The sequence below is a fragment of the Leuciscus leuciscus genome (genome assembly GCF_965113295.1).
Source record: "Leuciscus leuciscus genome assembly, chromosome: 19".
NCBI lineage: Eukaryota > Metazoa > Chordata > Actinopteri > Cypriniformes > Leuciscidae > Leuciscus > Leuciscus leuciscus.
In genome coordinates, this window is record NC_138743.1 from 6,373,615 (window position 1) to 6,386,742 (window position 13,128).

Below are 13,128 nucleotides of genomic sequence, written 5' to 3' on the forward strand. Positions count from 1 at the left end.
CTAAAGGTTTATAATCTTCAAATGTCAAATGCATTACTTTTCCAGTTACAATTATTTCCCTACTAAGGTTATTGGATGATTAAAATTCAACAAGAAGGTACTAAAGTTTGGCTCCGTTTAATGTACCTTGTTACGAGTCATTAAATCATTCTTCTCATTTGGTCAAACAATAAAACACTGAGAATGGCATAAAAAGCTGCTAAATCCACAATCTACGAAAACATAAAAAATCACACACAATCTGAGAGCCGTAACAATCTGATCTATAACCAAGATATTCACAGAGTATACATGAGACAAACCGAATGTCATGAGTGAAATGTGCGTTTATAAAAAAAGCATTAAAATATGAGAGAGTTTGCTGCCTGGGATTGAGCGAGACCTGGAGATGTTTATGCCATTTGCTTCAGTAAAAAAACATTCTGACTACACGTCAATAGTAATATGGTGTTAGTGTGATGTATAAGCTATATGTAAAATAAAAATAGAATAAAACACTCTGCCTTCTGTTGATGCTCATAATGTACATTTCCCTCTGTTCAAAAGATGTGTGTCATCTGTGTATGTTCATGTGTGTGCCTTTAATCTGACAGTTTCTGAAAAGTGCTGTTTAGCTCCTGATTGTGTGTGTTTTTGTGTCCACAAATGAATATTACAGAATTTCCATCATGGTCTATTTTATGATTCATACTTATTTTATGTGCTTAATATAGCCAACAATTCAATGTTCAATTCAGTTCAAAAGTTTACTGTAATCTATGAGCCCATCCTTATCATACTGACGCATACGTTCTTTATCAGCATTTTTTTTTACTAAGGGAATGTGTATAACGTATGAAAACACAACAGACCAGATGGTGTACTTTTGATCTGTTGCAATGATGGAAAGTGTGTTTTTAAAATATAACAAATGATGACAAATTCTCAGTTAATACAACCTTTGGCTGTGGATGCTTCTGAATTATTATTTATGGGAAGTGCATGAGCTGTAGTGCTCATTTGGGAGACATGGGTTCGTGTCTCTTCTCTGTCCTCAATAATTTACTGTCTCCTTTCCTTTTTTATATCAATAAAAAGTGGAAAAGTCACAACATAATAAAATATTAAAATAAAGTGTCAATGTCCAAGTCTTCTTCATTCTTCTCATGATTTGTCTAGTATTTGATGTGGGAGAGAGACTGTGGTTGTCTTTGCGACAGGTTTGTCTTTGCCCTTCATGAAGAAAGTAAGCAGTTCTCCTTTTCCTTTCACGAAGATGGGTCCTCTTTTGACGAAACGGAAACCATACTCCTTCAGGATGTTATAGCAGTCCTCCACCACCTGGGGAGCACCAACACCATGAAAACACACACATCTGTGTTAGAGCCAGAGCTGAGTGAGACTGTGAATATTTATAATGTTTCTTGAAGTCAGTGCCATTAGGCTAGTTGTGCATCTGAAGTATGAGTATGTTAAGACAGAGATGTTTTAATAGACTCTCTAAATTAAATTTCTGTCACAAAAACTGCATTATAGGTGGGAAGTTTAATTCATATCATTTCAGATTGTTTTAAAATTGATTCAATGATTTATTTAAATCTTCACTCAAAATGTCTCCATGCAGGCAGCAATAAAATAATAAAACAACTTAAATATTATATACTGTATTATATATATATATATATATATAGTTTATATATATTTATATTTTAATATATTACTATATATATTTATATTGGTGCTGCATATAAATAATGATGATTTAATATTTATTAAATATCAACCTTCCTTGTGTTTTTGTGAAAAACAGTGTGGAAAACATGCCAATATTTGACTATATGTTAAGTTAAAATGTTTGTATTTTAATATAATTCATAACTATATTGGCCAGTTAGTTTTAAATACATTTTTAATTATAAATATATTTACTTTAAAAAATAAAATAAATAAACAAATAAAACGTATATCACCTGTATGTTACCCATAACCCCAGTGGACTCCATACGACTGGCCACGTTCACAGTGTTTCCCCAGATATCGAAATGAGGTTTGCGCGCACCAATCACTCCAGCTAACACACTCCCCTTATTCAGACCTGACAATAAAACACACACACACACACACACACACACACACGTTGGATTTTCATGCTTTATGAGAATTTTTTATTTACTGTACAAACTGTATATTCTCTCCCTGTACACCCTATCCCCAAACCTCCCCATCACTGAAAACTTTCTGCATTTTTACATTTAAAAAAAAAACATTACTTAGTATGATTTATACACGGTTTTCCTCAAGGGGGCCAAAAATATCCCCACAAGGATTTTGGATATTGTTATCTTTGTGGGGACATTTTGTGTTTACCAGGACCACACACACACACACACACACACACACACGCACACGCACACGTACACACACCTGCTGGGTTTTCATGTTATGGGTATTTTCCATAGCCAAAATGATTTTTATACTAGAAACTGTATATTACCCCTTACACTAACCCGACCCCTAAACCAAATTTAGTATGATTTTTAAGCTGTTTTCCTCATTGGGGACCAAAAGAAATGTATATATACAAGTAACATAGGTCTGTATTTCTGTTTGCTGACCTATGCGAAGCATGAAGTTATTGAATGACTGTTTGTTTAGGTTTCCAAGTATGACTTTCATAGCCAGTGCGAAGTCTGCCAAATCAGCGAAGTGTTGCCAGCGCTCCAGGATGCACTGATCCTCAATCTGTATCACACACACATCATCATCATCATCATCAGTATCACAGACTCCATTGTTGTAAGCATTATGCGCTATAGAGTGTGTTGTGTAGCGCACCTTGCGGTCGGCGTATCCGTTAGTGTTGCTCTCCGGCGTCACGCCTGAAGCTGCCATGTATGTGCTGCCGATGGTCTTGATCTTCGTAATGTGGCGAAACTCAGTGCGATCCAGAAGCTACTCAGAGTCAAAATACACATTACATGATTTTAAAGACAATTTCTGCTGAACAAATGATGAGATATATAAAGAAATAAAGAGCAAGAGACACTCACACTGTCAAAGTCAGAGATGATCTCATTAAGGATTCGGAGGCATTCTATCCCTCCATTGTTTATAGTCTCCTCCGTGTAAAAGTCAGAGAAGTTGGGAATAGAGGCGAACATCACGCCGATCTCATCATACGACTGACTGTAAAGTTCCTGCAACAGACAAATAAACATCAATATGCACATTTATTAAGGACTAAACACATTACTCTGTATCCAGGAAAATACTCCCATACCTCATCTCGCTTCTTGGAGCCCAGGAAGTGTTTGGCCACGTGATCAGGAAGCATGTTAGTGACCAGCGCCTCGTTGTACGTTCTCATTTCGTACACCTTCTCCTTCTGATCGTGCACCTCAACCTTCCACAGAAACAGCTTACGGGACTGTCGTTCCACCTGAGAGAGAGAGGAACAAGAATTTACATGCTAAAACAGAGGAGAGGAAATAAATAAATCGAAAACAAGATGATTCATCTTTTAAGGAACATGCTGACTTTTTGGGACTTTAGCTTATTCATCGTATCCCCCAGAGTTAGATAAGTCCATACATACCCTTCTCATCTCCATGCGTGCCGTAACTCTGTCTTACGCACCCACCGCTAGCTAGCTTAGCACAAAGACTGGAGGTAAACGGCTCCAGCTAGCATAATGCTCCCAGTAAGTGACAAAATAACGCCAACATTTTCCTATTTACATGTTGTGATTTGTATAGTCACAGCGTGTACAAATAACAAGGTCACATGAGACACAGCCATCTTCTAACCGTATACATACTGGGAACTATATTCTCAGAAGGCGAAGCACTGCTACTTCTGCAGAGTGATTTACTCCAACTCTGAGCGAACTCTCTGCTCCTTACCATGGGGCTTCTCAGGTGCTGTGAGCAAATCACTCCACCCAAGTAGCAGTTCTTCGCCTTCTGAGAATATAGTCAGAAGATGGCTGTGTCTCATGTGACCTTGTTATTTGTACAAGCTGTGACTATGTATGGACTTATCTAACTCTGGGGGAAGAATAAGGTAAAGTCCCAAAAAGTCGGGGTGTTCCTTTAAGGGGTTAATCCCAATAAATGAATTTCTGATAAATGTAAATGTTTAAGCTGTTGTCGGACATACGTGGCGTGCAAAGTAGTAGAAACTCATCATCATGATGATAATCATCACCGTCAGCAGATATCTGGTGGGAACCACTGAATACCTAAAGAGCCACAGAAAATAATGAGAAATCAGGTATAAGACAACTTTTTCCACTTTTGTGAGCGGCATTTCAAATGCAAAAACATTTAATTATTGCATTTAATCACTAAACTGGGTGGAAAAAAAACAATAAAAAATACACTATAAAAAGAACTGTGCTGTATTTAATTAAGTTCTCAGTCTCCTTTCTGTGTAAATTTGGCTCATTATAGATTGTGCCTAATTCACAAAACTCTGCTTAAAAGACATGTTTGTGTATTGTTATTGATCATAGCAGAAGTAACTCATTAAATAGTGATGGAATGATGGAGAAGAGCATCAAAAGAGCATTAGAGCATATATACAGACACAACAACTATTCTAAGTTAATTCCCTTCTGAATTCTACATTTATTTAATTCTACAATCTATACTATATACATTAGCGTTCAAATGTTTTTTTTGTTTTTTTTTAAGAAATAATTTTATTTAAGTGTTCAGTAAATTAATCAGAAGTGACAGTAAAGACATTTATAATGTTACAAAAGCTTTAGGCCTATATTTCAAATAAATGCTATAAATGCTGTTCTTTTGAAGTTTATATTCATCAAAGAATCCTGAAAACTTGTATTGAGGTTTCACAAAAATATGTATAAATATATATATATTTTCTTTTTAGATTCTGTACTCTTTCAGAAGATGCGTAATAGCGCCCCCTACTGTATAACAGTGAAAACACAGAAACACAGAAAATTATGGCAATGGCGGGGAAAGAACCTTCATTCAAAAAGTAGTGTAACTATAAATTATATTTTGTGTAAATACAGCACTCTTCGAGTATTCAAGTATTTCTGGACTCAAGCTTGAGCTCGACTCACCTGTAGTCCAGGTAGCGAATGAAATCGTAGATGTCGTAAATGTACATCCAGCTGTGGATGTTTACAGCACCTGTCACTATGGTAACCAGCAACATGAGCGCCAGCTTGACGACATGGCTGAGCTGTACGAGCATGACGGTTGCCACCAGAGACAGCACTGATATGTATCCGTAGTGTTTGGGGTTCTCGGCACATCCGCCGTCACCCAGAGACTCGAGCGTCATGCCGGAAGTGGAGTTCAGGAGCAACAGGGGGGGCTGAACACAGCTCAGCTAACGAAAAAATGACAAGAATTTGACATGAATCTTTAAAAGCCTATATTTCATAATTGAATTGAAAAAATGCAACAGAATTGCACTTGAAGTCAGACTTCCAACTTGCATGACATCCAACAAACATGCCAATCACATTGAATAATAATAATAATTAGAAAAGAGGTGAAATGTGTTTTATCTCACCATATCAGCCACTTCAGCCATGGTCAGAACAAATATGGCGGCCATGGCCCATGTGTTACGAGCCCAACGTGTGCGGTCGATCCACAGCGAGAAGGACACCAGCCTCCGGGAGAAGATCTGATACACACACATCACAATGTTACACGGATGAGCTTGAAGCATTTAACTTACTAAAATTGAAATAAAAATAAACAAGTAAAATAAATAACAAGTAGATAAATAGCTAATAACTACATATATTTATATATATTAGATAGAGGTTATGTTTAGTTCTGTTTAGTTTTATTGTGTTTTGGTTTTATTTTCTCTTTTTGCCTGTGTTACCGGTTATTGTTAGGCTGTGTCTAAAATCGCCCCTTTATACCCATAAACAGGGCACTAATTGAGGGGACACCATTTGTAGTGGTGTCCGAAACCATAGTGGACGTTATCAAGCGCACTCATTCAATCCTACAATGCACTGTAATAGTGAGTGTACAACCGATGTACACTAGAAAATACCCATAATGCACTGTGAGAGTCGCACCTCGAATTAATTCTCGCATCTGACCATAAGATGGCGCCCGCAGGAGAATCATCCATCCATCCATTCTCCATTCTCTGGTCCAATGTGGGTACAACGTAATATCATACTGTCACGGTTCATGAATTCACTGGTTTCTTCGTGTCTCGTGTATTTGTTGTTTTGTGTGTGTGGGTGTGTGTGAGTGGGCGTGGCGGCTCGTTCAGTTGATCAGCACTCCACCTGATCTCATTCCCCTCATCAGCTACCATCAATCATCTCTGCTATATAAACTCATCGCACTCTCCTTTCCCTGTCAGATCGTTGGTTTTGGTGTCCTCAGTGTGTTGTCGTCGTCTGCTCTTCCAGTTCCTGTTCCAGTTCCAGATCGTGTCCTGTTCGGTGTTTTCGTGGTGTTCGTCGTGTTGGATGTTCACTTCACTGGATTCACCGTCACCTGTCTTCACCTCCACGCTGACCATCAAGTCCCTGCGCCACCAGCCCACCCGTGTGTTTTTGCTGTGTCTTCTGACCAACAATAAAAGAGTTTTACTTGCATATTGCTTCCGCCCCTGAATTATGACAGAACGATCTGACCAGACGATGGGAGCAGCAAGTGGATCCTCTTCGCTTGAAGACTTCATCAGAGTAACCATTTCTCGGATAGAGGCTCAAGAGAGGACATCTACGGAGTCGGGTCGGGCCATTCAAGCTCTCGTGGCGCAGGTGTCCGAGCTCACCCAGCAGCTTCAACATCTACAAGCTCCCACTGCGCCACCACCCACACCGGCCGCTCCCCCAGTTCCACCATCAAGCGCCTCCCAGTCAGAACCCCGTCTACCGGTCCCTGAACCCTACAGTGGTGAGCCAAATTTTTGCAGAGCTTTTCTAACACGCTGTACTATGCATTTCTCTCTGCAACCCAGAACATTTGCCACAGAACAAAGCAAAGTAGCATTCGTACTCACACTGCTGACTGGGAGGGCAGCTCTGTGGGGGACGGCGGTGTGGGAGAATCAAGATCCGTGTTGTTCCTCGTTCAAGACACTCGCCGCCGAGATGAAGATGGTGTTTGACCGCGCGGTCGCGGGAAGAGAAGCAGCACGAACCCTGGCGGATCTCAAGCAAGGAAGCAGATCCGTATCAGATTATGCCATTGAGTTCCGGACCTTGGCGGCTGAGTGTCAATGGAACGAGGAAGCGCAGTGGGACATGTTCCTGCATGGGCTGGCTGACCGCGTCCTGAGAGAAATCTACGCGTTGGATTTACCCGCTACACTCAACGGACTCATTGCACTCGGACAACGGACTTCGCGTGGATTCTCGTCTCTCTCGTGTTGAACGGATGAGGTTACCGGTTCGGGCTTCAACCACCGTGGAGACCACGCAAGCCAGCGGCGGGGACGCGGTCAGCCCCGTCCACGATCACGAGCCCATGCAGGTCGGGCGAGCTCGGCTTTCCCGGGAGGAGAAGGAAAGGCGGAGATCCCAGGGCCTTTGCCTGTACTGTGGGACTGCTGGTCACTTCGCTTACAACTGCCCGGTAAAAGGGCAAGCCCGGCAGTAAATCTGAGGCTACTGCCGGGTGGGATCTCCGCTGAGAAGACCTCATCAACATCAACTCTCCTTCCGGTAAGACTTAGATGGTCAGCCAACACTCACGACTGTCTTGCACTTTTGGATTCCGGGGCAGAAGGGAACTTCATGGACTACACATTCGCTCACAAGATTCACGTTCCCCTGTTACCACTCACCCATTCCATTGCTGTGCACGCCCTCAATGGTCAAGCCCTTCCCACCATCGCATTCACCACTGGACCCATTACACTCACTGTATCCGGCAATCACACAGAGACTACCTCATTTTACATCCTGGACTCCCCCCTTGCACCTGTCGTTCTCGGTCATCCCTGGCTAATCAAGCATAACCCCAAGATTGACTGGCAGCAGAGATCAGTGTTGGAGTGGAGCAGTTTTTGTCATGAGTCCTGTCTTGTGTCTGCCTGTCCGTCTGTTGTTGTTTCTGCTTTTCAGGAGGAGGCAGTGGATTTATCAAACGTGCCCGCGGAGTATCTGGACCTGAAGGAAGTGTTCAGTAAGTCTCGGGCTGCTTCTCTCCCTCCGCATCGTCCCTATGACTGTGCAATAGATCTACTGCCAGGTACGTCTCCGCCTAAAGGCAAGCTTTACTCTCTATCTATTCCCGAGAGGGAGGCCATGGAGAAATATATTTCTGATTCTCTGGCATCCAAATTCATCCGACCTTCCTCTTCTCCTGCGGGGGCGGGGTTCTTTTTTGTGGGGAAGAAGGACGGTTCTCTGCGACCTTGCATTGATTACCGAGGGCTGAATAACATCACGGTAAAGAATACTTATCCTTTGCCGTTGATGTCTTCAGCCTTCGAGAGGTTGCAGGGAGCGTCGGTCTTCACAAAACTGGACTTACGTAACGCTTATCATTTGGTCCGCATCAGGAAGGGGGATGAATGGAAGACTGCGTTTAACACCCCCAGGGGGCACTTTGAATATTTGGTTATGCCTTTTGGGCTGTCCAATAGTCCAGCAGTCTTCCAGGCACTCGTCAATGACGTGCTCAGAGACATGGTCGATCAGTTCATTTATGTCTACCTGGATGACATATTGATTTTTTCTTCGTCTCTCCAGGAACATGTTCAGCACGTCAGACGAGTGCTTCAGAGGTTGTTAGAGAATGGTCTTTTTGTCAAGGCGGAGAAATGCGCTTTTCATGCACAGTCTGTTCCTTTCTTAGGATACATTGTGTCGTCTGAGGGGATGCGTATGGATCCTGAGAAGGTTAAGGCTGTGGTGGATTGGCCAAGTCCGGATTCCCGTAAGGCCCTACAGAGGTTTCTGGGGTTCGCCAATTTTTACCGGCGGTTCATTCGCAATTTCAGCCAACTAGCCTCACCTCTGACCGCCTTGACCTCCCCCAGAACTACGTTCAGGTGGTCAGACGCAGCCGAGGCTGCGTTTGCCAAACTGAAAGGCCGCTTTGTTTCAGCCCCCATCCTAGTTACCCCTGATCCATCACGTCAGTTCATGGTGGAGGTCGACGCGTCAGAGGTGGGGGTAGGTGCAGTGTTATCCCAACGTTCTCCTACAGACGACAGAATGCATCCGTGCGCGTTTTTGTCTCATCGTTTGTCCCCTGCCGAACGTAATTATGATATTGGTAACAGAGAGTTGTTGGCAGTCAAGTTAGCATTGGAGGAGTGGCGTCACTGGTTAGAAGGGTCGGGGGTACCTTTTATCGTATGGACTGATCATAAGAATCTGGAATACATTAGAACCGCTAAAAGATTGAACTCTAGGCAGGCTCGGTGGGCACTTTTTTTCGGACGTTTTGACTTTACTCTCTCGTACCGCCCGGGCTCCAAAAACATCAAGCCCGATTCTTTGTCACGTATTTTTGACCATTCCGATCGCCCGTCTACTCCCGAGTGCATTTTTCCGGAGTCCCTAATTGTCTCCACACTCTCATGGGAGGTCGAATCGAAGGTCAGAACGGCCTTAGAAGGGGTAACGCCTCCGCCCGGTTGTCCACCGAACCGGTTATTTGTGCCAGAGCAATTACGGTCCAACGTCATTCAGTGGGGTCATTGTTCCAATGTGGCTTGTCATCCAGGAGTCAGTCGTACCACGTCTTTAGTTAAGCAACGATTTTGGTGGCCACGTATGGCTCGTGACGTTCACAGTTTTGTATTGGCTTGCTCAGTTTGTGCCACTGGTAAGACTTCCAATCGACCCCCAGATGGGCTCCTTCAACCGCTGCCGATCCCTTCGAGACCCTGGTCCCACATCGCTCTAGATTTTATCACCGCCCTCCCACCCTCTCAGGGTAACACGGTAGTTTTGACCGTGGTGGACCGATTCTCGAAGGCGGTCCATTTCATTCCCTTGCCCAAATTACCCTCAGCCAAGGAGACAGCGGTAACAGTCGTTGACCACGTCTTTCGGCTACATGGCCTCCCGACAGACGTGGTCTCCGACAGAGGACCCCAATTTGTGTCCAAATTTTGGCAAGAATTTTGTAGATTACTGGGTGCGACTGTTAGTCTGTCCTCAGGGTTTCATCCCCAGAGCAATGGCCAAACTGAGAGAGCCAACCAGGATTTGGAGAGAACGTTGCGATGTTTGGTCTCCAAGAATCCTTCCTCATGGAGCCAACGACTGTCAATGGTGGAGTACGCCCACAATTCGTTACCAGTATCATCTACGGGCCTATCGCCGTTTAAGTGTAGTCTAGGTTACCAGCCACCAATTTTTCCTAGTCTGGAATCCGAAGTCGCGGTCCCCTCCGCTCACGCCTTTGTCCAGAGGTGTCGCCACACTTGGACTAGAGCCCGCGAGACTCTACTCCAAGCGGGAGCGCGCACCAAGGCTAAAGCCGATCGCCACCGGTCTAAGCCTCCCGTATACGTCGTTGGTCAAAAAGTGTGGCTTTCTACTAAGAACATTCCTCTCCGCTCCGTCTCTAATAAGCTAGCTCCCAAATTTATTGGCCCATTCACTGTCACCAAGATCATTAGCCCGGTGGCAGTCCGCCTCAAACTCCCTCCAGTGTACAGGAGGATTCATTCCGTCTTCCATGTTTCCAAAATCAAGCCCGTGTTTCGTTCTCAGTTTAATCCGCCCGTCCCGGTTCCCCCCCCGCCGCGTCTCGTAGAAGGGGAACCTACGTATTCGGTTAATCGCATTCTGGACTCAAGGCGGAGGGGACGCGGATTCCAGTACTTGGTGGACTGGGAGGGTTACGGTCCGGAGGAGAGGAGTTGGGTTCCTGCCAGAGACATCCTGGATCACTCTCTTATCGATGATTACAATCGACAGGTAAGGGAGTCTGGGGACGCCAGGAGGCGTTCCTAGGAGAGGGGGTACTGTCACGGTTCATGAATTCACTGGTTTCTTCGTGTCTCGTGTATTTGTTGTTTTGTGTGTGTGGGTGTGTGTGAGTGGGCGTGGCGGCTCGTTCAGTTGATCAGCACTCCACCTGATCTCATTCCCCTCATCAGCTACCATCAATCATCTCTGCTATATAAACTCATCGCACTCTCCTTTCCCTGTCAGATCGTTGGTTTTGGTGTCCTCAGTGTGTTGTCGTCGTCTGCTCTTCCAGTTCCTGTTCCAGTTCCAGATCGTGTCCTGTTCGGTGTTTTCGTGGTGTTCGTCGTGTTGGATGTTCACTTCACTGGATTCACCGTCACCTGTCTTCACCTCCACGCTGACCATCAAGTCCCTGCGCCACCAGCCCACCCGTGTGTTTTTGCTGTGTCTTCTGACCAACAATAAAAGAGTTTTACTTGCATATTGCTTCCGCCCCTGAATTATGACACATACAGGTATAAATTCATTTTTAATTGATTAAATTGTTTAATTAAGGTTTATACAGTGTCCATGACACAGTTTAAGATAAATATTTTCATCTTACTACTGGAGCTGCCAGTATTCTAAATTTCAAACTATTATTACACAACGAGCACAAACTATGCAAAAGCGGCAGCCCTTCAGACGCACTCAATTCAAAATAAATTAACTTGTTTTCATTCACTCCCTTAAGTGAACTACACTAGTGGACTAATGTAGGGAATAGTGAATGAGGGTATAGGGGGAGATTTTGGACACAGCCTTAGTTTCCATAGTTACTCATTAGTTCCACACCTGTTCTTAGTTCTATTCATTACTCGGTGTGTATTTAAGTCTCGAGTTCTCACAGTTCTTGGTTTGGTGATGTTTGTCATTAAGTTATACGTGGTTGTTTTGCTTGCTTTTTCCTGTGATCTCCTGATTGTTTCCCTTTGGATTTTGGACTGATTAAAGACTGTTTTGTTGATATTCCTGAGAAGTGATGTAAAGTCCGATTCATTTCCGCAAACCGGTTAAAAAAAAACAATTCATTAGTTTCTTACATCATCACGCAATGAGGTCACTACGCATTTCTTTTCTAACAACTCAGAGTCAATGTTATATCAAGGATACATTGTAATAAAGTAATCTGTGTGAAATGCATATTGAAACATTTAAATAAAAAGTTATTTGTGTGAACGCATATTGCTGATTATTGCCTTTCACTCACTAAAGTTAATGGTGTTTGTGGTCACAGTTTCATTTGCGGATCCTTTATGTCGGATACGACTGACCAATATTGATTAGCCTACATCTTGGAAAATATTTCAAAATGTTTTGCATCTACAGCAAACATTAAAGACATTGATGCACAAACTACATGTCTAAAATATATAGAAAGATCTTATAAACTTCTTGATTTCGCTTAACAACTTAAAATATAATCTGCATGCACAATAAACTATAGTAACACTTGTTTACATCTTTTGACAGAAAGGTTTTTGCAGGTTTTAATAAAATATTATTTACAGTTTTTCTCAGTCGCTTTGGTGCATTTCTCACATCACTATTTACATTTGCACAACAGTTAATGCAGTTCTCAAAAGAATTAGTACAAACTGCAAAACCTAGTTGATAACCTGCAAAAGCGTGTCACTTGCTCAAAATGGATAGCATATTCCTCAAAAGCAAGTATTCATGTCAATGAAAGTGTCAGTGTCATCAAGATGAAAAGTCCTGACACCATTGTTTATGAACAAGATAGTCAAATGACTTTGTCATGTTTTCATTATGAAAGTTTACTCTGTAAATGTTTTCCAATGCAAAAAAGTCAGATCTTGGTGACACTACCTGAAAATGCTCAAGACAGCACTATATACTATTTGCACAGCCATTTGAAAAATACAGTAAAGTTACACATTACTGTATTTAGTGAGGTAACTGAGTACAAGACTGAATATGTATGTTTCACATTTTTACTGCATGCTCTTTGCAATTCTAATTTGTTCACAGCATTGTGCAAAAGAAAAAATACACCCTTATTTACAACAAACATAAACTCTCTTTGGGTGGAGCTGTGCACAACTGGAAACAATATTGCAGTACATATTGGAACTGAACATACAACATACATAGTACTGTAATCATTCATGCACATCCAGACGTTCCTCTCTGTCTGGCCACATAATTTCATCTACATCACAGCGAATATCATCTCTTGCAATGCAGCG

The 13,128-nt window shown here is 42.7% G+C and overlaps 1 protein-coding gene across 1 annotated transcript in view; it reads right to left on the reverse strand.

Annotated features, from left to right (window-relative positions):
* Nucleotides 1-101: 101 nt before the first annotated feature.
* Nucleotides 102-13,128, reverse strand: part of adcy3b (adenylate cyclase 3b) — a 24,319-nt gene continuing 11,292 nt past the window's right edge. Inside the window, exons 12-20 of the mRNA XM_082146593.1 lie at nt 5,533-5,649; nt 5,075-5,346; nt 4,138-4,219; nt 3,260-3,418; nt 3,030-3,176; nt 2,815-2,931; nt 2,595-2,721; nt 1,950-2,074; nt 102-1,320 (exon numbers count right to left, since the gene is read on the reverse strand). Of these exons, the coding sequence (XP_082002719.1) occupies nt 1,144-1,320; nt 1,950-2,074; nt 2,595-2,721; nt 2,815-2,931; nt 3,030-3,176; nt 3,260-3,418; nt 4,138-4,219; nt 5,075-5,346; nt 5,533-5,649 (1,323 nt within the window). The 3' untranslated portion in view covers nt 102-1,143. The remainder of the gene's footprint in view (nt 1,321-1,949; nt 2,075-2,594; nt 2,722-2,814; nt 2,932-3,029; nt 3,177-3,259; nt 3,419-4,137; nt 4,220-5,074; nt 5,347-5,532; nt 5,650-13,128) is intronic.